The sequence below is a fragment of the Mobula hypostoma genome, chromosome 5 (genome assembly GCF_963921235.1).
Source record: "Mobula hypostoma chromosome 5, sMobHyp1.1, whole genome shotgun sequence".
NCBI lineage: Eukaryota > Metazoa > Chordata > Chondrichthyes > Myliobatiformes > Myliobatidae > Mobula > Mobula hypostoma.
In genome coordinates, this window is record NC_086101.1 from 85137949 (window position 1) to 85163596 (window position 25648).

Consider the following 25648-nt stretch of genomic DNA (forward strand, 5'->3'; position numbering starts at 1 on the left):
CAACAATGATCCTAGGGATGAAAGGATTAACACATGAGCAGCATTTGATGGTCCTGGGCCTGTTCTCACTTGAGTTTAGAAGGATGAAGGGAGATCTCATTAAAACCTACCTGTAGGGTTCTCCGTAATATTAACTGTAATGTTAACTGTTAACTGCTAATAATTGTTACGAGAATACACATAAAATTAAGATGTTTGCTGGCCTGGGCTAGCATCAGTGGCATCAGCAGTTGGCCTGCCACCTGCCCTCAGGGGAAGGAGAGATAAGGAACAATGGAGCAGCGTCTGGAGATGTGTAATGAAGGGATGTGGGAGAGAGAGCTGTCTGGAGCGGCTCCCCCCTTTGAACCCTGAACTCTTTGAAGTGATGGACAGGCGATACCCCAGCAGGGGGATAAAAAGGGACAGGTTCGCTAAGACAGGGACACACACGCCACCCGAGGTAACGAGACCCTGGAAGCGGTGCGCCTCTCACGAGTGGGTGAGAAGCATCAGACAACGACAAGGGTGGAAAGGTACGATCAGCGGGAACCCGGTGTGTGTCCGCCCTTGCCTGGGTGCCGGGTTCACTGCAGAGGATCGACCGCATCTGGAGGAGGGGTCACAGTCGGTGACCTCAGGTGACATCACCAAGGACCCGCCCAAAAGTTGCTTGTGAGCCATCCCGCCGGTCTGTGAGTGAAGCCGTTCTGAATGATCAGTTGTTCCTGTTCTCTCTGTCTCTCTTCCCCCACCTTGTCCATCGCCATGGCAACGATTACTGCGAACTGAACTACTAACTGGACTGAACTTTGAGTCATTTTGAAATTGGTCATTTACCCCTAGACAACGATAGAGCTTGATTGATGCTGTTATCTTACTTCTGTGCACATGTGTGTTTATCATCACTGAACTGTTGCATTTATTATCCTTTCGATTACGGTGTTGCTTGTTTCTTTAATAAAACTTTCTTAGTTCTAGTACTCCAGACTCCAACTGAGTGATCCATTTCTGCTGGTTTGGCAACCCAGTTACGGGGTACGTAACATAATAAAATGGCTTCTCGGTAGTGTTATAATGAAATGGCTTCATTGTAATGATAACTCATGAGGTAACGTCCTTTGTAGCTGAAATGTTTGGGTTATAATTAGAGATAAATGGAAGTCATGTTATTCTACCTGTATATGTGGGAACCTGAGTGAGAGCGGGGAAATTCGGCGAGGAGAGGCGAAGAGGAAGGACTTGTGGGATGCCCTCTGATTGGTCCCAGTCCAAGGGTCGAGGAGTTCGGAGGAGATCGAATAGTGGAGACACAACTCTGTTTCTTGAGCTCCAACAATTGTGCACAAACTAATTAACTCTGATAAGTGTGGCACCTTTACTCTTCTCTATCTGTTTCCCTACTAATCACATAGTCACAGTAAGATTTATAAAGTGCAATCTTTTAATCGTACATTGTGTACTGACTGATATTTTGCATTGTAGGTTGTACCGGAGTGCATTACACAGCATCTACACAAACGTGAGACACAGTTTGTCGAGCCGACGGTGGCTTCCCCCTCGACGAACGTGAAGTGATAGCGCTGAGTGTTACATACGGATTATTATAAAGTCCAATAGAGTAGTTGTGGAGAGTAGTGGGAGAATCTAAGATCAGAGAATACTGCCTCAGAATAAAAGAACATCCCTTTAGAACAGAGATGATGAGGAATTTTGTAATGCAGGGATCCATTTCTTCTCGAGCAATGACTCCCCTTAGTACTATGTATTGATCCATTATCTACACATGCACATTGCTCTTCCTCTGTCTCTCTCTCACTACAATGCAAATACATCAGTTAAAGCCATTTCCCGCATGTGTGCTTTTATTTAATTGATATGTAGTTGTGCACAGACGCAACAATTGGCAATGAGTATGAACCTGAATGTCAGCAAATATCACCAACTGCACCAAAAGTTAAGGGACAGAAAAATGAGAGGAAACAGGGATGCTAACAAAGGAACGTGCAAGTAACAGTGCATAGTGGATATTATAGAGAGTGCAGAGGAGATTTACAAGGATGTTGCCTGGATTGGAGGGCGTACCTTATGAGAATAGGTTGAGTGAAATTGGCATTTTCTCCTTGGAGCGACAGAGGATGAAAGGTGACCTGATAGAAGTGTACAAGACGATGAGGGGCATTCATCGTGTGGATTGCCAGAGGGTTTTTCCTAGGGCTGAAATGGCTAACATGAGGGTTTTAAGATGCTTGGAAACAGGTACCAAGGGAATGTCCAGAATAAGTTTTTCTACACAGAGAGTGATGGTGCGTGAAATGCACTGCTGGGGGTAGTGGTGGAAGCAGATACAATAGGGTCTTTTAAGAGCCTCTTCGATTGGTACATTGAGCATAGAAAAATAGAGGGCATGCGCTAGGGAAATTCTCGACATGTTCCTAGGGTAGGTTACATGGTCGGCAAAACATTGTGGGCCAAAGGGCCTGTAATGGACTGTAGATTTCTATGTTCTAGTATACAGTGAAAGACACAGCTAGCAAAGTTAAAGTGAAAATAACATGACGATGGCTTTAGTGGGGAAAGTTAATGAATTCAATAGTGCTAATGAAGGCTAGGAATTCTATATTGAGAGGGTGGAACTGAACCATGTTGGGGGAACAAAAGAAAGTCATCATGCATCTTAATGGGTCCAAGGATGTACAGTTTGTTATGTAACCTATTAACCCCTGAAAAGCCAGCAAGCATGACATTTGATAAAATTGTTACAATTTTTCACAATCACTTGAGCCCTAAACAACTGGTAACAGTTGAGAGATAAGGAACCAGTCAAAGGATGAAAACATATTGCACACTTTCCCAGTACTGTGACTTTAGAAATGGACTTTATGTTGCATAAAGGAACAAGCTTGTATGTAGCATGCATAGTCAAAGCACCCAAGAGGCTACTGTCAGAAAGATATCTAACCTTAGAATGGGCATTGGCCATTGCAATATCATTGGAGACTGCAGCAAAGGATGCAGCAGAACTAGGGAAAAAGAGGTCAGAATGTAAAATGCACAAAATGTTCCTGAATGATGCAAAAGCCATCTATCAATGTAGCAAATCTTCTCATGATGCAAACGATTGTTGATTCAAAGAAAAAGTTTGCAGAATGTGTCACAAACAAGGTCACATAGGGAGAATGTGCAAGGCAGACAAAGAGCACAACCAAGTGAAAACTCTCAAAAACAAAACTAAGCAAATGCATAGTGACCGAATGTGAAATGGAATCAGACAACATAGAGTCTGACTAATGTGAGCTGTCATGCCTAGTACTGTATAGTATTACTGAAGCAGATCATAAAATCATCTGGATCACAATAGATGCGCCTGGTGTAAAACTGAAAATGGAGCTATATATAGGGACAGCTTTGTCTATAGTTCTAGAAGCTGACTACAACAGATTGTTTTCTAAGATAGCATTAGAGAAGATCTCAGTGATGCTAAAGACTTACACAAATGAAAAAGTGTCTCCCAAAGGCAAACTGTAAGCAAATGTGACATATGGAGGCCAAACACAGTAGTTGGAGCTTTGTGTGTTGAAAAGTGAGGGCAGCACTTTTCGGATGTGAATGGTTGAGAAAAATCCAACTAGACTGGCACTCAATCAAAGCCCTCAGTGTGACATCAACAGGCAATGGCAGGTCAAATGGTAGCACCAACCAGAGAGAGGCACAGCTGCTTAATGCTAATGAGAAGGTGTTTGGTCAACTCAAAGGCATGAAGGTCAGAATTGAATTGAATTGAATTGAATGAAGCAGCAACACCAAGAACCCATAAGGCTCCACCACTGTCCAACTAAAGAAGATGCTGAACTTCAGAACTTTGGCATTCTCACCAAGGCTGTGTGGAGTGACTGGACCATGTCCATTGTCCCGGTGATCAACTAAGGGAAGGCCGGAGCCAATCGCATATGTGTGGATTTCAAAGTGAGCATCAACTTAGTGCTGCATACTGTGCAGTATCCCTGCCACAAATAGAAGACATTTTTGTACCTTTGGCAGGTGGGGAGAGATTTTCAAAGATTGCCTTGTCACAAACCTACCCGCAAATGGAGATCCAGGAACCAAGCAGGAAGTTCCTCACAATCAACACTCACAAGGGACTGTTCAGTATAATTATCTCATCTTTGGCGTCGCATCAGCTCCTGAAATTTGACAAAGTGCTCCAAGATATCCCAGGTACACAATGTTACCTTGATGACATCATTGTGATGGGCAAGAATGATGAAGAGCACCTCCAGAACCTTGGTAAAGAACTTACCAGTTTGAGTGAGTATGGTCTGTGTGCAAGGAGAAAGATATGAGAGTTTTTCAAGAATTAAATCTCATATTGTGGACATGTCATTGACAAGCATGGCTTACATAATCACAAGAGAAGTTTGAAGCAGCGTTACAGTCACCCAAACAGGAAAATGTGTCACAACTCAGGTCATACTTGGGCCTTGTAAACTACGAGGGGTGATTGATAAGCTTGTGGCCTAAGGTAAAAGAAGTTAATTTTAGAAAACCCAGCACATTTATTTTTCAACATAGTCCCCGCCTGCATTTACGCACTTAGTCCAGCAGCCGTGAAGCATATGGATCTTGGACCTCCAGAAAGTGTCTACAGCAGGGGTGATTGATAAGTTCATGGATAACAGTAGGAGATGAGTTATACAGCTCTTGTTACATGCACATGCAGTTCAACTCTTTGAGTGATTATGCAGAAAGTTTGAAGTCAATAACTCATCTCCTTCTACCTTAGGCCACAAACTTATCAATCACCCCGATGAGTTATTAACTTCAAACTTTCTGCATAATCACTCAGAGTTGAACTGCATGTGCATGTAATGACAGCTGTATAACTCATCTCCTTCTACCTTAGGCCACAAACTTAACAACCACCCCTTGTACTACCACCTGTTCCTCCCAAACCTTACTACAGTTCTGCACCCATTGAATGCACCGTTAGAGACAGGAGCAAAGTGGGAATGGTCAGAAAGATGTGAAAAAGCATTCAAGGAAACAAAGAGACCAATAACATCCAAAGAATTGCTCACCCATTATGACCCATCCTTGCCCATCAGACTAGTGTGGGATGCGTCCCCTTATGGCACTGGACCTGCTTTATCGCACATTATGAAAGATGGATCTGAATGCCCAATCGAGTTTGCTTCAAGATCATTGACAAGTGCAAAACACAACTACGCACAGATTGACTGAGAGGCCCTTAGTCTAGCATGTGAAATAAAGTTGTTCCACCACTACCTCTACAGAGAGAAGTTTACACTAATGACCAATCACCAGCCTCTTGTGCCCATTTTCAATCCCAGGAAGGGAATCTCAGTGATGACTGCTATCTGGTTACAACATCGGGTACTATTCCTAGGAGCCCACTCTTACGGCATAGAGTTCAAGGGTATCAAACAACATAGCAATGCTGTTGGCTTGTCACGTCTTCCACTAATGACAACTAAAGAAGAAGTCTTCATACTGTGACCCAGCAGAAGTGTTCCACACAGCATTGGTGGACCAGCTGCTGGTAACAAATTCTGAAATATAAAGGGAAACAAGGAATGACCCGACATTATCAAAAGTCTATGATATCACCATGCAAGGATGGCAAGCTCATGGTAACCCTATGTTTGCAGACTTCTCAGTGAGATGAGACCAACTGTTGGTATGTCAAAGTATGCTGATGCATGGATCTTGTGTTGTGGTTCCCTCTAAACTGCAGACCAGAGTGTCAGAAAATCTGCATGAAGGACATCTGGGTACAGTCAAGATGAAGAGTCTTGACGGAGCTATGTGTGGTGACCGGGAACAGATAAACAGATTGAAAAATTCGACAAGAGCTATTGAGGATGCCAGGAAGTTCAAAATGCAACCCCACAGGCAACGTTACACTCTGGCAACGAGTACATATTGACTTTGCTGGGCCATTCATGGACTCCATGTTTCTGATCACTGTGGATGCTCATTTGAAGTGACGGGAGGTTATACCCATGAAGTCAACCACCTCAGCAAAGACTTTCTCCATTCTGACTACCTTCACCAGAAATGGCTTACCTGAACAAATTACAAGTGACGATGGACCACAATACATAGCAGAAGAATTCTGACTGTTCATGAAGAAATATGGCATCCAGCATTTTCTGTCAGTTCCTCACCACCCAGCAATGAATGGCTGAAAGGTTTATCCAGACCTTCAAGAAATCTATTAAAGTGATGGACAAGGAGGCCATTTCTCTACAGCACCAGGTGGAAAATTTTCTTTTTGTGTATTGCAACTCTGTTCATGCGATGACAAATCAAACACCTGCAATGCTGTTCATGAGCAGGAATCTGAAATCTCACATAGTCCTCCTAAAACCAGGCCTACAAAGGAAAGTGCAGAATAAACAGTTCAACCAGTTGCCAAGTGAAGCAGCAAGGAGCTTTGAGATTGAACTGGAAGTCCTAGTGTGTTACTGAGAAGACAAGTGAACACCCGGTAGGATAGCTGAAGAATTGGACCACTGATGTACACAGTGGATGTCGGACATCAGACATGAAGATGTCATGTGGACCAGATACTGGATGCTCAACCAAAGAACACACCTGAGTGAACTGCATCCAACAAGACAGACACATTACAGCCACTGGACTTAACTCTCAGGCTGCTGTCACTGACAGCAATGTGACATCGTCAACTGAGAACGTTGTCTTAGACAAGACATCTGCCAATCCTGATGCTACTCCACAGGTCCAAAGGCACTAGAAGAATGTTATCATTGACAAGACACCTGCCAAACCTGATGCTACTCCACGGGTCCAGAGGCACTAGGAGAATGTTATCATTGACAAGACACCTGCCAAACCTGATGCTACTCCACGGGTCCAGAGGCACTAGGAGAATGTTATCATTGACAAGACACCTGCCAAACCTGATGCTACTCCACGGGTCCAGAGGTGTTATCCTGAAAGCAACAGAGCGCCATCCAAAAGACGGAATCTTCTAGATCAGTGAAGTTAGTTATGGACTGTTATTGTGAAAGCATGTTTATTTGGAATATGGTTTGTGAATAGGAAGACTTAGAGTGTTTTGTACATATACACTTTTATTGTTGCATAATCTAAAGGGGCAGGAAGTGTAATATGTGGATCTATTTCTTTTGGAGCAATGACTCATTCCCCTTAGCACTATGTATTGATCTGGTGTCTATGCATGTGCATTCATTTTCATTCTTATTTTTTTTTCTTTCTCTCTCCCTCTCTCCAGTATGACTACACCAGTTAAAGTATCTCCCACATGCATGTTTTTATTTAATTGAAATGTAGTTGCACAGATACAACAAATTTCTTTTGCCAGAGGGTGGTGAATCTGTGTAATTCATTGCCATCAATGGCTCGGGAGGCCAAGTCTTTGTGGAGTTTTAAAGCTGAGGTTGGTAGGCTCTTGATGAGTAAGGGCATCATAGGTTATGGGGAGAAGGCAGGAAAATAGGGTTGAGAGGGAACAATAGATCAGCCTTGACTGAATAGCAGAACAGACTTGATGGGCTGAACAGCCTAATACTGCTCCTAAGCATTATGTGTTTATGACGTTCAACAACTCTCCCTTTCATTAATATCCTGGAGTCACAAGAGAGTATGACTACCCACAGGATGCATTGCAAGATGCACAACATCTGAACTGAATTATGTTGCCAGACCTTCATTGCTGCTGGGTCTCAATCCTGGAATTTCCTAGCTTCACAGAATTGTGAAACTTCTTTCACTCAAATTACCAATGTACTTCAAGAAGTTTCTCACCACCAGCTTCTCAAGGTCAATCAGGATGGGTATTAAATACTGGCTTTAGCAGCAACGTCTAGATCAAAAAATATACAATTTTTAAAAATGCCTTTGAAATTGGACCAGAATGTGCCACATTGATTAATGACATGTTTCACGTTAGATATGGAAGATACATTCTGCACAAAAGTTTGTGGAGTATAGATTTGCAAAAGCAAAATTACAAATGGAAGAAAATAAAAATGAGGCACAAATTTTAGGCATGGGTCATTAAATACAATTACAATCAGTGAGATTTTGCAAAACCTATTCAAGTAAACTACAATTCACAATTGTAATACTATGTTGATCCAAAATCAAAATATAGTACTTGGTTTCATGCGCTTCATTATAAAGTAGATTCTGGAGTGGGAGGGAAAAAAAAGTGTAGATTTATCAAGGTGACACCATTGATATAATTTGTTCCAGTGAGTAAAAGCTCTCTTTCAAGTCTCTTATCATCATTTGATAATATGATGATGAGAGAATTGAAAAATATATTGCACTCACTGGAGCAAATAAGGATAAGACAAGAGCTAGCAGGGTCGATGAAAATTTCAAATGGTTAGAAGAAAGAATTAGTCAAAGATTATTTCTACCGATCAATGAATCAGTAACAAGGTTACATTAATTTTGGATTAATACTGCAAGCATTAAGAATGAGAATAAAATATTTTATAAAATAAAAATATAAAATTATTGCAAGTTCCATTGTCGATTACAGCAGAGACAGTCAGAAGGTTGAAGAGGCAAATGACTTAGTAAAGGACATCGAAGAGGTAATGAAATGGGATGAAAATGAATTACTTAATTCAAGGAAACATCATGTAAAAATTAATACTGTAATAATATCTACTTTTGCATTGACATATCACAAATTTTATTATCTTGTTATTTAGAAGAATTCTCCACTATGATATGCCAATGCGCAAAGGAGGCTGCTTTCTGATACCATCAGAATTTTTGTCTGTATGAAATCACTCACAATATTTCACTCCACTCACATGTTTTATTATTATTATTATTATTATTATTATTATTATGGTTAACGTCAACAATGCTGAGGTAAAGAGGGTTGAGAGTTTCCATTCCTGGAAGTGCACATGAACAATTGCCTGTCCTGGTCCATCCACATTAATAGCATGCACAAGAAAGCTCAATAGTACCTCAGCTTCCTCGTTAAGGCTAAGACTCCCTTTGACTTCACCAATTTTTCTTAATACACATTAGAAAATATCCTAAGCAATACAACAATAAAAACACAGGATAGACTCAGCAGATCAAGCAGGATCTATGAAAGTGAATAGACAGTCATTGTTTTAGGCTGAGACCCTTCTTCAGGACTGTGAAGGAAGGAGGAAATGGCAGAATAAAAAGGTGGAGGGAGGGAAAGAGGCTAGAGCAGTGGACGGGGGAGGAGAATTTGTCTACCTGAATGAGAGTTCAATATTCATGCCATCAGGTTAGAGCTACCCAGACAAAATATAAGTTGTTGCTCCCCCACACTGAGGGTGGCTTCATCTCGGCACAAGAGGAGGTCATGGACCAACATGTCGGAATGGGAATGGGAATCAAAATAAAGATGCTTGGCCACCAGGAAATCCCGCTTGTAGCAGATGGTGTGGAGGCATTCAACGAAAATATCCTATCTAGATACATAATGGCTTGGTACGGCAACCGCCTTAGCACACGAGTACAAGAAAATTCAGAGAGCAATAGACACAGCTCAACTCATCACAGAAACCAGCCTCCCTCCATGGTCTACACTTCTCACTGGCTCAGCAAAGCAGTCAGCATAATCAGAGATCCCACCCACCTTGCGACATTCTCTCTTCTCTCTCCCACCCCCAGGCAGAAGATGCAAAAGCCTGAAATCACGTACCACTGGCCAAACGGACTATTCCTGTCCCACATTTTAAGACTATTGAGGAGATCCATGGCAGGATAAGGAGGACTTTTGCTCTCACAGTCTACCTCATTGTGACTGTGCATCTTACAGTCTACATGCACTGCACTTCCTCCGTAGTGTAATACTTTATTCCGCACTCTGTAATTGCTTTGCCTTGTAATACCTGAATGCACCATTGTCATGAATTGATCGGTATGGAGGGTATGCAAAAGTTTTCACTGTATCTCAGTCTATATCAGGGATTCAGAACCTGGGGCACATGGACCCCTTGGTTAATGGTAGGGGTCAATGGTATAAAAAAATGTTGGGAACCCCTGGTACATGTGATGATAATAAGCAATAAACAAAATCTAGAAAACAATTCTTTCACCACCATTATGTAGAAGAATTCCCCACTATGATATGTTTACCTGCAAAGGAGGTTACTTTCTGTTGCCATCAGAATTTTTGACTAAATGAAATGGCTTACAACTTATAACTAAACTCACTCAAGTTTTAGTTCTGAAGAAATCAGAACTACTTATTAGACCTTGCATAAATTTAATGTTAGTTCCTGTATCTCAACCTCAGATAAGCTGCATACAAATGGGACAGCGATGGACAGCAACGGCTTATTCTTTGAGTAGAGAGAATGAAGGAAACAGAGAGAGAAAAAGAGAAGATACTGGAAAGCACTGAAAGGAATATTAGAACAAAGAAAGAATGGAAGACATAGTTTATTGTCCAAGCATTATTCTTTCAATCTGCCTTTACCAATACTCAAAGTAGTTAATCATTTTTATATTAATTTATCAATAATTAGCTTTTATATTTATTCCATCATTCCTGACTAATACTCAAAGCAGCTTGCTCTAAGAAGGGCCACCTCTCTTGCAAAATGATTGAACTTGGTCATCTCACTTCCGTGTGACTTGATTTTACATCGTAGCATTTTGAAGTTTATTACAAGATTCAATTTATTGAAGCTCATGACTTGAAACTCATCATAGCCTCTGCAGACTAACATAGTTGCCCCTTTTCACACTACTTTGTTTACCTATAGTAATGGTATTAGAAATGTACTGAGCAATTATTCAAAAAAGAGAAAGTAAAGCCAAAATAGGTGTAATGAAATAAATGCTAATTTTCTGAGAATTGATTTGTTAGCTGATTGTTTTTAAGGTACGAAGGACATCGGAAGGTATTTGATCATATATAGACATTAACTTTGGTGGCATCCATTAGTCTCTCAAGACCATGGAGCTGCGCCTGGATACTCCAGGTCTGGGCAGGGTTGTATGGAAGACCAGCAGTTGCCCATGCAGCATGTCTCCCCTCTCCACGACACCGATGTTGTCCAAGGGAAGAGCAAGGGCCGATACAGCTTGACACCGGTGTCGTCGCAGGAGTTGCCAGAACGAGGTTGAAGACAACATCGGACTACTTTAGGAACTCCAGCTCTGGAGTTGTCCTCAGGGTTTACTCCCGAAGCCTTTCCAACGAGTGGGTATGGCCGCAAGGCAGCGGAGGTCTGAATTCAGAGTTTTCCCTCTTTTAGATGGACTGCCTTCCCAGGCTAACCAGTTCCATCTACCCAAAACTGTACTTCATGGGCATTTGGATAAAGAATGAGCCGGCTTATATCCTCATAACAATCAGAATCAGGTACAATATCACCAGCATATGGCATGAAATTTGTCTGTGTGGCAGCAGTACAATGCAATACATAATTTTAAAAATTGTCAATTACAGTAAATACATAAAATAGTTAAATAAATAAGTAGCGCAAAAATAGAAATAAAAAAGTCAGGTAGTGTTCATGGGTTCAATGTCCATTCAGAAATCTGATAGCAGAGGGGATGAAGCCATTCCTAAATTATTGAATGTGCGCCTTCAGGCTTCTGCATCTCCTCCCTGATGAGAAAAGGACATGGCCTGGGTAATGGGGGTCCTTAATGATGGATGCCATCATTTTGAAGCTTCACTTCTTGAGCATGTCCTGGGTATTACTCAGACCACTGCCCATGATGGAGCTGACTGAGTTTACAACTCTCTGCAGCTCATTTTGATCCTGTGCAGTAACCAACCCCCTCCAATGCCAGACAGTGATGCAGCCAGTTAGAATGCTCTCCATTGTACATCGGTAGAAATTTCCAAATGAGGATTCATGAGGATATTTTTAACCTCAACAACATGAAATTATGCAAGGGTAACTGAAGCAAATACTTTTGTAATGTTTCCCATTTATGTAGGTGACCTCCATGAAGCATACCATGAAACAAAAAAGAAATTATATGTCTGCAAGTACTTACACTGTACCAGTTCTTCAAAGTATTGGTGTCTAATTGCATTATTTTTCAAAATGATGTGTAGTAAAAATGACTTCTCACCAGCAGGAGATGCAAGTTCACGCTCAGTCCATTCATCAACGCAGTTTCTTCTTTTTTAGCACCTATGAAATAAAAAGCTATTAGTGCACTATACCGAGTTGATTTTAGCTTTCATGTCATGTCGAACACTGCCTGTTTATATCTTGTATGTTTTGCTTGAATACATTTAATATTGTTTATACATTCAAGACATCAAATACTGAACACAATAGTTGGTTTTGCTGGCAAATATCAGTGGCTCATTGAGTTATCTGCTGAATATAAGGTAGCTTTTGAAATCCACCCACGTTTTAATTAAACATGGTGGCAGGCATTGAAACGTCCTTCAACTGATGTAGCACGAGTCTGTTTACAGTCGCTCAGGAGAGAAGTGTTGGAGTTGGTGCTGCCCCCATTGTTCACTCGGCAGAAGACATGCCATAGTCTTTGGGCCTGGAGTAATGCTATTTTGCTTGGCTGAATTCATGAGTAATCATGTATGGTTAAAAAACAATTAAGCTTGAACTATGATATGTGTGTCAGAGAAATATGGTCTCTCTGACTCTGTGCTTTACATTCTATGCCTGGTGATTCTGCTCAGTAACTACTACAAAACACCACAAATTGCAACAAATATGCAGAGCCCAGGCTTTGTCTTGGTCAGCAATTTTACACCCAAAGTAGAGCTCATAGGCTTTTGTAATAAGAGAAGTAATGCTCCATCTTTAAGACTTAAGTGTATACTGACCACAAATATAACAAAGTATCGTGGCTGTTGCAACATTGGCGAGACATTCTGCTGTCACAAGTACTCACGAAAATACAAAGACTTCATTAGAATGAGTACACAGAATATGCTATGCGCATCAACGTGATGGCAAACTGCCATATATGTGAACACAATGCATAGAACGGTGTGTACGTGATGATTTTATAGCTTTTCTAAAACCTGTCCCGCCATGCCGCATCCACCCTACCTAATCGTGCCTGGACAAGATAGAAAACTCTTCAGCTTACATTGTGGGCAATATTTTAATTGACTTGAATTATGAACTGAAATTTCAAATATGGGTGATTTCAAAGAAAATGGTATGTAATAAGGAAATTGCATGGATATTTTCATGATCAGCAGCCCAAAGTCCATGAGATACAACCAAAATCTTCAGGAAGCAAAATCCTTGTTGTCCAGTGTTTTTGAAAATAGAATTTTCGAAAAACTATAAAGATTGAAAAACAACCAATGTGCCCAAAAAAAGGGAAATTTTACAAATAAAAAAATACTGAGAACATGAGCTGTAAAGATTTCTTGAAAGTGAGGCTGTAGGTTGTACAATCAGTTCTGAGTTGTGATGAGTGAAACTATCCAGACTTCTTCAGCAGCCTAATGTAATAAGTGTTTCTGAATAGAAGTGGGGATCCTAAGGCTTCTGTACCCCCTGCCTGCTAGTCGTAACAAAAAAGCATGGCCTGGATGGTGAGGTTCTTGATGATGGATCTTGTAGCAGTGCTCCATGTAAATGTGCTCAATGTTGGGGAGGGCTTTGACTGATGGACTAGTTGCATCAATAACATTCTGTTGGCTTTTTAGTTCCTGAGATTTGGTGTTTCCACACCACACCATGATGTAACAAGTTAGGTAACAATCCACTGTGCATCTATAAAAGATTTGTCATAATTGCAATTACACCAGAGTGCTACACACAAAATGTTGGAGGAATTCAACAAGTCAGACAACATCTATGAAGAAGAAGAAAAAAAGAACTGAAATCTCGGGCCAAGACTTTTCACCAGAACTCATCAGAAATTTGTTAAAGATTTTTTGGTGATTTGCTGATTCTACACAAACTTCTATGAAGGTAAATATGCTATTGTGCCTTCTTTGTAATGGCACTTACATGCTGGCAACAGGACAGCGTGCAGGAGGTGGCTTTTTGGTGAATTATGTGAGCGCTAGCCTTTTTGCAGTTGACCAATTGCTCTGCCCTTTTCCTATACCTTTCCAAATTACTTCTTTTCATTTAAGTGTCCAATTCCATTTTAGAATTGATCTTTGTCTCTGTTACTTTTCAGGCAGTACAGTTACAATTGAGTCACTGCATATACAATACTGTGCAGAAGTCTTAGGCACCCTAGATTTTTCATATAGTTTCAGATGGTATGTCCTCCACAGAGCCCTGATCTCAGTATCATCAAGGTTATCAGGGATTACCTGGAGAGACAGAAACAAGTGAGGCAAGACAGCCAAAGTCTGCAGGACTGTGGGAAGTTCTCCAAGATGCTTCAAACAACCTACCAGACAATTTTATTAAAACTGCACAACAGGGTACCTAAGAGAATTGAGCAGTTTTAAAGGCAATCACAACAAATTTTGATTTGAAGGCCAGGCAGCATCTACAGGAAGAGGTACAGTCGACGTTTCGGACCGAGACCCTTTGTCAGGACTAACTGAAAGAAGAAATAATAAGAGATTTGAAAGTGGGAGGGGGAGGGGGAGATCCAAAATTGTAGGACGATACAGGAGGGGGAGGGATGGAGCTAAGAGCTGGAAAGTTGATTGGCAAAAGGGATATGAGAGGATCATGGGACGAGAGGCCTAGGGAGAAAGAAAGGGGGAGGGGGGAAACCCAGAGGATGGGCAAGGAGTATAGTGAGAGGGACAGAGGGAGAAAAAGGAGAGAGAAAAAAAATAATAACAATGAATAAATGAATAACGGATGAGGTACGAAGGGGAGGTGGGGCATTAACGGAAGTTAGAGAAGTCAAGGTTCATGCCATCAGGTTGGAGGCTACCCAGACGGAATATAAGGTGTTGTTCCTCCAACCTGAGTGTGGCTTCATCTTGACAGTACAGGAGGCCGTGGTTAGACATATCAGAATGGGAATGGGACGTGGAATTAAAACGTGTGGCCATTGGGAGATCCTGCTTTCTCTGGCGGACAGAGCGTAGGTGTTCAGCGAAACGGTCTCCCAGCCTGCGTCAGGTCTCGCCAATCTCTTCCTATAGATGCTGCGTTCACCAGTATTTTTTATGTGTATTGCTTGACATTCAAGCATCTGCAGATTTCCCCGTTTGAAATTTTGATTTGATTTAGTTTTTTATTGTTTGTTGCTCTTTATAATTTTTTTCATATTTAGAAACTTCATTTCATTATTTTTGAAAACATCTCCCCTTTTCAGAATTTTTTTTACATGTGCCTAAGACTTTTGCACAGTATAGTAAAAGGAACATACATCAAAGTTGCTGGTGAATGCAGCAGGCCAAGCAGCATCTATAGGAAGAGGCGCAGTCAACGTTTCAGGTCGAGACCCTTCGTCAGGACGAAGGGTCTCGGCCTGAAACGTCGACTGCGCCTCTTCCTATAGATGCTGCTTGGCCTGCTGCGTTCACCAGCAACTTTGATGTATGTTGCTTGAATTTCCAGCATCTGCAGAATTCCTGTTGTTTATAGTAAAAGGAAGTTTTCATGTATTTGTTCCTAATAAAGCTTTTTTCGTAATTATCTTCTTAAATTTGTATCCTCCAGGTATTAATCAACCAGGTTTCTTTCCATCAATTCAATCAAAATATCTCAAATTTTGGGTCAACAATCTTTTTCTCTCTAGTCCTGCTGAAGGGTCTCAGCCCGAAACATTGACTGTACTCTTTCCACTGATACTGCCTGCCTCACAAAAAAATGCTGGTGAATGCAGCAGACCAGGCAGCATCTACAGGAAGACATACAATTGACGTTTTGGATCAAGACCCTTTGTCAGGTCTCGGCCTGAAACGTCAACTGTACCTCTTCCTATTGATGCTGCCTGGCCTGCTGCATTCACCAGCATTTTTTTTTTGTGTATGTTGCTTGAATTTCTAGCATCTGCAGATTTCCTCGTGTTTGTGATACTGCCTGCCTGCTGAGTTCCTCCAGAATTTTGTGCGTTTTGCCTGGATTTCCAGCATCTGCAGATTTTCTCTTGTTCATTTTTTGTGTCCCTCTATTAAATCTCTAATTATGACACTGGAAAATAAGGCTATTTTAAGAATATCAAAAGAATCGTTAACATAAATAAAACTATTAAGCCTTGGGATATGTGAAACCAATCTTACTAAGTACTAAAATGGGACTTTTTGGAGCATTAAACACAGTACATGCAATCTTAATATCACTAACATTTCTTATAAATAAAGCTGAAAGAGGAGAAGCAGTGTAATGAAAATCTGATCATCCAACTGCGATAGTACATCCTTCAATTCAAAATTTCAATATTCTACATAAATAGTAACAGCTTGCAAGACTTAGTTACTGGTAACCTTTTATGTAGCAGACAGTGAACATTGGATTGACCAGTTCAGACACTGGACAAAAACTAAATAAAATCTTGAAAATATCAGGTGGTAGGACAGCAATCCTTCCATTATTTCCTCTTCATTTTAAAATATGTCCTTTCAAAATTGACTTATTCAGAATTTCCAGATGATATGGATTGTATTCAGCAATGCACTCTTACATCAAACTCCACATTTGTGTTTGTCCTGCAGAATAGCATAGCTGTTGTCATCTCTCCTGCATACCAGATCTGTTTTTAAGCCACATAATATATTGCAAGAAGACAAGCAGCTTGCTTGTTGGAAGCCCAAGTTAATTCCCTGTGGTCACATTGAGGGGGCTAATAAGATTTTGAACAAAAAAAATCACAACAGACTGTCCTTGTATAGAGAACAGAGATGAAAAGCCTTGGCTAAGGCATCATGAAAAGTTAAGCCTTTCTTACATAGTCTGCTTTACCTACACAGATACACTAAAGAAGAATTGTCAGTGTCAGAGTATTGTTGCCAGCAGATTCATTCCTCTGTATGTGTGAATGCAATTTCACAATGTAAAATCAAATCAAATTATTTTACAATACCTACCACTTGCTTTCGTGTAAAGACCTTCACATAATAATAATAAAATTATTACAGGTAAGAAAGGATTGTTGGAAATGAACAGGAAGCTTAACCTTGATTAAAGAAGTAGATTTACCGGAACAAAAATGATTGCAGTTAAGTGATTGTAAAATACTGATTTTTCGAAGTATTTGAAACTATGATGGATCTATTCTGATGAGGAAGGGTGAGGATAAAATTCCAAATGTGGGGATGAAGGCATCTGAACACAAGGAGGAACTGGAAGAATGATGAAAACTGGTGATGCACAGGAAACCAGTATTGGAGAAGAGCAGAGTCTGCAAAAGAATGTGAAGCTTTATAAAGTCATGTCAGTAGTGAAACGATACAAGGATGAACAATGTGGTTTCATATTGCATTATGACATAGAAGGAAGGCACTTAATTCAATTAAGTCTATGCTTTCTCACAGAGCAATCAAATGTTACTACATTTCCCTGTAACACCCTTTCATCAGCTCCCTCGTGTTTCTGTTATTTACCTGGAAATGAGGAACAATCTACAATGGCCAATTAATCCTGAACCCGCATAGCTAGAGGATGTGGGGTACTGGAGAAGGATGTGCAAATACAGACCACACAGGATTGAAAATTAGTCCTGGAGCTATGAGCAGCAGCTCTCACACCTATGCCTTGGGCTTCAACTAAAATGTAAATGGTAGGGCATTGAAGAATGCAGTAGAACAGAGGGATCTAGGAATAATGGTGCATAGTTCCCTGAAGGTGGAATCTCATGTGGATAGGGTTGTGAAGAAAGCTTTTGGTATGCTGGTCTTTATAAATCAGATCATTGAGTATAGGAGTTGGGATGTAATGTTGAAATTGTACAAGGCATTGGTATGGCCAAATTTGGAGTATTGTTTACAGTTCCGGTCACTGAATTATAGGAAAGATGTCAACAAAACAGAGAGAGTACAGAGAAGATCTACTAAAATGTTACCTGGGTTTATAGAACATAGAACATAGAATAGTACAGCACAGTACAGGCCTTTCGGCCCACAACGTTGTGCCGACCCTCAAACCCTGCCTCCCATATAAGCCCCAACCTTAAATTCCTCCATATACCTGTCTAGTAGTCTCTTAAACTTCACTAGTGTATCTGCCTCCACCACTGACTCAGGCAGTGCATTCCATGCACCAACCACTCTCTGAGTAAAAAACCTTCCTCTAATATCCCCCTTGAACTTCCCACACCTTACCTTAAAGCCATGTCCTCTTGTATTGAGCAGTGGTGCCCTGGGGAAGAGGTGCTGGCTATCCACTCTATCTATTCCTCTTATTATCTTGTACACCTCTTTCATGTCTCCACTCATCCTCCTTCCCTCCAAAGAGTAAAGCCCCAGCTCCATTAATCTCTGATCATAATGCATACTCTCTAAACCGGCAGCATCCTGGTAAATCTTTGACAATCCTCTACACTATCTACAACACCACCAACCTTTGTGTCGTCTGCAAACTTGCCAACCCACCCTTCTACCCCTACATCCAGGTCGTTAATAAACCTAAGTTACAGAGAAAGGTTGAACAAATTCGGATCTTGAAGGAGACTAGTGGTGAAATTGCAGGGGCCCTGGCAGATATATTTAAAATGTTGGTGTCTACGGGTGACGTGCCGGAGGATTGGAGAATGGCACATGTTGTCCCGTTGTTTAAAAAGGGATCAAAAAGTAATCCGGGAAATTATAGACCGATGAGCTTGACGTCAGTAGTGGTTAAGTTATTGGAGGGAGTACTAAGAGACAGAATCTACAAGCATTTGGATAGACAGGGACTTATTAGGGAGAGTCAACATGGCTTTGTGCATGGTAGGTCATGTTTGACCAATCTGTTGGAGTTTTTCGAGGAGGTTACCAGGAAAGTGGATGAAGGGAAGGCATCCATATCAATGATCTGGATGATAATGTGGTAAATTGGATCAGCAAATTTGCTGTTGATACAAAGATTGGAGGTGTAGTGGACAGTGAGGAAGGTTTTCAAAGCTTGCAGATGGAGTTTAATATAGACAAGTGTGAAGTATTGCACTTTGGAAGAACAAACCAAGGTAGAACATACAGGGTAAATGGTAAGGCACTGAGGAGTGCAGTAGAACAGAAGGATCTGGGAATACAGATACAAAATTCCCTAAAAGTGGCGTCACAGGTAGATAGGTTCGTAAAGAGAGCTTTTGGTACATTGGCCTTTATTAATCAAAGTATTGAGTATAAGAGCTGGAGTGTTATGGTGAGGTTGTATAAGGCATTGGTGAGGCCGAATCTGGAGTATTGTTTTCAGTTTTGGTCACCAAATTACAGGAAGGATATAAATAAGGTTGAAAGAGTGCAGAGAAGGTTTACTAGGATGTTGCCGGGACTTGAGAAACGCAGTTACAGAGAAAGGTTGAATAGGTTAGGACTTTATTCCCTGGAGCGTAGAAGAATGAGGGGAGATTTGATAGAGGTATATAAAATTATGATGGGTATAGATAGAGTGAACGCAAGCAGGCTTTTTCCACTGAGGCAAGGGGAGAAAAAAACCAGAGGACATGGATTAAGGGGAAGGGGGAAAAGTTTAAAGGAAACATTGGCGGGGGGGCTTCTTCACACAGAAAGTGGTGGGAGTGTGGAATCAGCTGCCAGACGAGGTGGTAAATGCGGGTCCTTTTTTAACATTTAAGAATAAATTGGACAGGTATATGGATGGGAGGTGTATGGAGGGATATGGTCCGTGTGCAGGTCAGTGGGACTAGGCAGAAAATGGTTTGGCATAGCCAAGAAGGGCCAAAAGGCCTGTTTCTGTGCTGTAGTTTTTCTATGGTTTCTAAGTTGGGTCTTTATTCTTTGGAGCATAGGAGGTTGAGAGGACACTTGATAGAGGGATTTAAAATTATGAGAGGGATAGATAGAGTTGACATGGATAGGCTTTTTCCATTGAGAGTAGGGGAGATTCAAACAAGAGGACATGAGTTCAGGTTAAAGGGCAAAAGTTTAGGGGTAACATGAGGGGAACTTCTTTACTCAAACAGTGGAACGAGCTTCCAGCAGAAGTGGTTGAGACAGGTTCGATGTTGTCATTTAATGTTAAATTAGACAGCTAGATGGACAGGAAAGGAATGGAGGGTTATGGGCTGAGTGCAGGTCGGTGGGACTAGGTGAGAGTAGGAGCTCGGCACGGACTAGAAGGGCTGAGATTGCCTGTTTCCGTGCTGTAATTGTTATATGGTTAAAATACATTTGGAGTATTGTATTCAGCTCTAATGCCATCATTAAAGAAAGGAGGAAAGGTACAGAAGAGGCTCACCAAGACACAGTTAGAATTGGAGTATAATGACCATAAGGAAAGGTCTTCTCAAAGGCTAAGAAGCAACCATATTTAAGCATATAAAATTATCAGAAGCATAGCTAGTGTAGGCAGTCAGAGGGTGAAAATGTCAAGTACAAGAAAGGCACAGCTTTAAAGTGGGAGGGGAAAGGCATTATTATTACACAGAGTAGTAGGTGTCTGGAACATCCTGCCAGGGAAGGAGTAGCAGTAGGTAGAATACAAATGTTTAAGAGGTATCTAGGCAAAAGTATCAACAGACAGGGAATGTGGAACACATGCAGGAAAATGGGATGAGTTTAATTGGCTTCATGGTTGAAATGACATGGTTGCCTTAAAGGTCTGTTTATGCATTGTTATATTAGGTACTGTACTCTATGTACAATGTGCAGAAAATGGTAACTTTGTAATCTGGATGCCAATACAAATCATGGATGATAGTAAGTTAAATGTGTTGCAAGTTAAAATAAGGGAGAAGTTGTTTAGCTTTATTTAATACATAAAATGGTTGGGAGCTAGTAGTACATTAAATTGATGAGGGAAACAATTGTCACCCAGAGGAGGCCAGAATTAGAGGAGTCCACTGATTTTGAACAGAAGTTAAAACTTTGGGTGAGTACGGAGGTAGGAAGATACAGTCATTCCTCGGTTTCCGCCGGGGATTGGTTCCAAGATCCCCCGCGGATACCAAAATCTGCGGATGCTCAAGTCCCTCATATAAAAAGGTGTAGTATTTTCATATAACCTGCGCACATCCTCCCATATGCTTTAAATCATCTCTAGATTACCTATAATACCTAATAAAATGTAAATGCTATGTAAATAGTTGTTATACTGTATTGTTTGGGGAATAATGACAAGAAAAAAATGTCGGCACATGTTCAGTACAGACGCAACCATCGTAGCTCTTCTGGGAACGCTGATGCTGCCTCGGCACCAGCCGATGCCGACTCTCCCGTGATCTTTAAGTTCTTGAGACTGTAGCGCTTTACATAGCTAGCCAGCCATCCCTTACTAGCCTTAAACTCCTTCCTCTTGTTCACAACACAAGTAGCGAATGAGCAAGACGCCAGACGAACAATGCTCAAACGAGTGCTGGAGAGAGACTGAGGATCTGTGAAATGGCGGGAGGCTACAACAGGGTATGCCTACACATCACTTCATTCGCATGGATTCAGCGTAGTGCTCAGCATGTGGCAAATTCAAGTTTTGCTTTTTGGAACTTAAAAATGTTTTTTCCCGAAAATTTTCGATCCGTGGTTGGTTGAATCTGTGGATGCGGAACCCGCGGATATGGAGGGCCGACTGTACAGGGATTTAATCCACAAATATCTATTCAATTGAATGAAAGTTTGTCAATTGTACGAAGCTAGATGGCAGTATGGGCTATGTTTGTGAATTGACAAAGACATGGCAGATGGAATGTAACGTTAAAATATGTGAGGTCACACATTCTGTTTGAAAAAGTAAAGAAGCTAAAGCGTTTATAAGATTATGTGAGATTAAAATGAATTAGTGCACAAATAGACCTGGATGGCATTGTATGCAAATCAGTGAAAGTTTGGATGCAGCAAGAAATCATAAAGGCAAATGTTATATTCATCTTCATTACAAGATGAGTTGAATAAATGGTAAACCTTGTTACGTGAATGAAGTCACCGGAGAAAAGTACTGCTAGATATAAAGCAGCCCCTTATTCGACAAAACAAGATATAGCAGGCATTGTATGGAGACGCTTTCGGTGGAAAGGTCTTCCAACGCCACATTTTGTATGCTAAAGATCAAAGAAAATTCAGGACAATTCGAACAATTTTTACAATATATTTACAAATATAAACAATATTTACAATCTTCCCACCATCACACCCAAAAACGAGTGTTAATCTCTGTCGCATCCATACAATGGAATGTTGAATGGACTCGTGCTATGCAGACCATCAGCAAAGTGCCTGTTTCCTGGTGTGTGAACCTATTGTTCAGAGCTGCATTCAAATCAAATCCACAATTCAAATTCAGATGTGAAGGCTGGTGACCAAAGTTATCTGCTAAATGTGCTAAACACAAAATTCATTCTAACAGTCCCTCCTCTTGGCCCTCCTGGACAAAAATATACTTGGTCCAGGAAAGGCCAAATGTTAAGGAGGATCTATTCAAATAAGGCAGCAGAAATGTCCTTCCTCTGAATCCCCCCCCCCACCCGCCAACCAAATATCATCTATATCTACCCTATCATCCCTTATCGCTACCTACAAAATGCTAAGCAGTGAGCACAGACCTTTTGAAGGGTCTCTGTCCGAAACGTCGACTGTATTCTTTTCCATAGATGCTGCCTGGCCTGCTGAGTTCCTCCAGCATTTTGTGTGTGTTGATTGGATTTCTAGCATCTGCAGGTTTTCTCTTGTTTGTGAAGGAGGGAGATTGTTCCAGAGATTGAACAACAGTCTATAGAAATGCGGCTTCTTTCATATGCCTGTTGGCTCTTTCCCTGCCGGCTGAATGCAGCTTAATCACATTCCTTTTCTTCACCCCTTCATTCTCTGGTAGCTAAATCTCCCTCTTTCCAGGGGCACCAGCAAGGTAAGTGCATCAGGCTCAGCGACCCTCTGATCGATGTACAGGAAAGGGTTGGGGTGGTCTCCAATTGAATGACTGCAAGGACCTTTCTCTCTTCTGAATGGTCTGATCAATCGCTGGCCCCAACTGCTGAAAGGGGGCAGCTCACTTGTATTCAGGTTGGAGGTGACTGCCTTCAGATGCCATGCACAATCTTTCTAAGTCTGCCACGTTATTGAAGTTGTGGAACCCATTGTCTCTGACAACGGGTTCCACAACTTAAATCCCTCCCCATCTATTTTTTCCCCAATACCTCTTTCTATTCTATGCTGTTCGACTAATCATCCACCTTCAGCAAACAGCCATCATCACAGAGTACTGACTGTTACTATCACACTTTAGTATGTTATTCATGGGTTTCTGTCATGCTGTCAGTGTCTTCTGCCTTCACGTTTGCTGTGGGTGCGTTTCCATCAACTGTGGTCAGGTCTGGTGTGGCCAGATGCTGTTAAACTCTTAGGTTCTCTATAATTACACGATTACTGGGTACACTTGATCCCCCGTTCTGTCTGTGGGAGCAACAAGAAAGTGAGTTTTGCAGTTTAGCCTAGGTCTGCTGTTTCTACTGCCTGCCTCACCAAGTCTGCACACGGACACAAGTCTCATTTGTTAAAAGTACCATCTGTGCTCCTATCCATCTGGGAGCAAACCCTGCCCTTTCAGGCAGCACCCTCACCATGACTTGGTCACCCAGCTATGTCAGAATCAGAATCAGGTTTATTATCACCGGCATGTGACGTGAAATTTGTTAACTTAGCAGCAGCAGTTCAATGCAATACATAATCCAGCAGAGAGAGAAAAAAAAATTTTAAAATGATAATAAATGAACAAGTAAATCAATTACGTATATTGAACAGATTGAAAAGTGTGCAAAAACAGACATACTGTACAGGTTTCCCCCGCTATCCGAATGTAGAGTGTTCCTATGAAACCGTTCGTAAGCCGAAATGGCAGAGAGTGAAGAAGCAATTACCATTAATTTATATGGGAAAATTTTTTGAGCGTTCCCAGACCCAAAAAATAATCTACCAAATCATACCAAATAGCACATAAAACCTAAGATAACACTAACATATAGTAAAAGCAGGAATAATATGATAAATACACAGCCTATATAAAGTAGAAATAATGTATGTACAGTGTAGTTTCACCTAACAGAATTGGGAAGTCTGAGCCAAAATCGATTTGTCGAAAAAAAATCAGCACATACACGCATGTGCACATTATGCATTCGCATGTACACACACATCACACATGCACACGTACACGCATTTGCACGTCACACATGTGCACACACCTGCCTGCGCAAGGCTTCATGGTCATGGTAGTCTTTCTCAGGGTAAACACAAGTTTAAAGCCAGTATCTTTTTTCGTAAAAGCGAAAATCCTCTTTCAGTTAATGAAATTAGGTACTAATGTAGGTTTTTCGTAAAAGCGAAATATCGTGAAGAGGACGTTCGGAAAGCGGGGGACACTTGTATATTAAAAAAAGGTGAGGTAGTGTCCGAAGATTCAGTGTCCATTCAGGAATTGAATGGCAGAGGGGAAGAAGCTGTTCCTGAATCACTGAGTCTGTACCTTCAGGCTTCTGTACATCCTACTTGATGGTAACAGTGAGAAAAGGTCATGCCTGGGTGCAGGAGGTCCTTAATAATGGACACTGCCTTTCTGAGACTATGTGAGGACTATCTCCCTCCAGCTCTCCCTCCTCAGCAGTGTGCTGCTACTGTATTGTTTGTTCCTTCAACAGCTTAAATTGGTTACAAAGGTCTTTCACATACTGTGTCATTCTATCCCTGTAAGCCCCAGACTCACCACAGCACATAATTATCCCATAAGGGAGTGTCGTTGCTTGCTCCATTAATAATTCATAAGGGCTGAGACCCAGCGTGTGGTCTTGGGCTGCTCACAACCTCATCGGGATTCATGGTAATACATCAACCCATGTCTTTCCCGTTTCAGCTATAGCTTTGTCTAAGGCACTCTTGATTGCTCGGTTCATCCTTTCTACCCTTCCTGAACTCTGAGGGTGGTAGGATATGTGGAACTGTTGTCGAATCCCTAACAATTAGCACAGTTCCTTCATCACTTTCCCTGTGAAATGTGCTTCCTGATCCGAGTCCACCTGAACTGGGGTTCCCCACCTCAGGAGGATTTCCTGAACTGAAATCTGTGCAGCGGTGCTGGTGGTGCAGTCTCTTGTTGGGAAAGCCTGTACTAACTGGGTGAAATGATCCATAATTACTTGACAGTAGCTTTTCCCCTTGTGTTTTGGCAGGGGCCCTGTGAAGTCCGTTAGGATATTTTCCCAGGGTCCCCTCAGCCCTGACTGATTTGCCAGCAGTAGGTTTATGCCCTTACTAGGGTTATGCTGGACACAAATGATACAACATCAGCAGAATTTCTCAACATCCCCGCCCATTACCAGTCCTGTCAGAGGGTCAGGATCATGTTCTGCCTTCCTGATGCATCACCCCATGATATAACTTCAGTTGCATCTGCCTAATACATAGCGGGGGGGGGGCGGGGGAGGCACCATAACTCCTTCCTCCCCATGGGTCCAGCTCCCATCTGGTCCCTCTTTTGCTCCCTTTCTCCTTCTCTTCTGCCTCCACCTCTTCATATAATTTTACTTCCAACATTCCTTCCTGCACACTTGAAATTTCAATTGCCACTTTGTTCCTTTGCGGCCATCTTTTCACTGATGTCTGCCCACTCAATTCCTTTCTGATCCTTACTCTCCC

General features: G+C 41.5%; 1 protein-coding gene across 4 annotated transcripts in view; it reads right to left on the reverse strand.

Moving 5' to 3' along the window:
* kynu (kynureninase) overlaps positions 1-25648 on the reverse strand; it is a 297370-nt gene that overhangs the window by 130435 nt on the left and 141287 nt on the right. For all 4 annotated transcript variants that reach the window (XM_063048624.1, XM_063048626.1, XM_063048623.1 and 1 more), the window contains exon 5: positions 12091-12152. In XM_063048624.1, coding sequence (XP_062904694.1) covers positions 12091-12152 — 62 coding nt within the window. The remainder of the gene's footprint in view (positions 1-12090; positions 12153-25648) is intronic.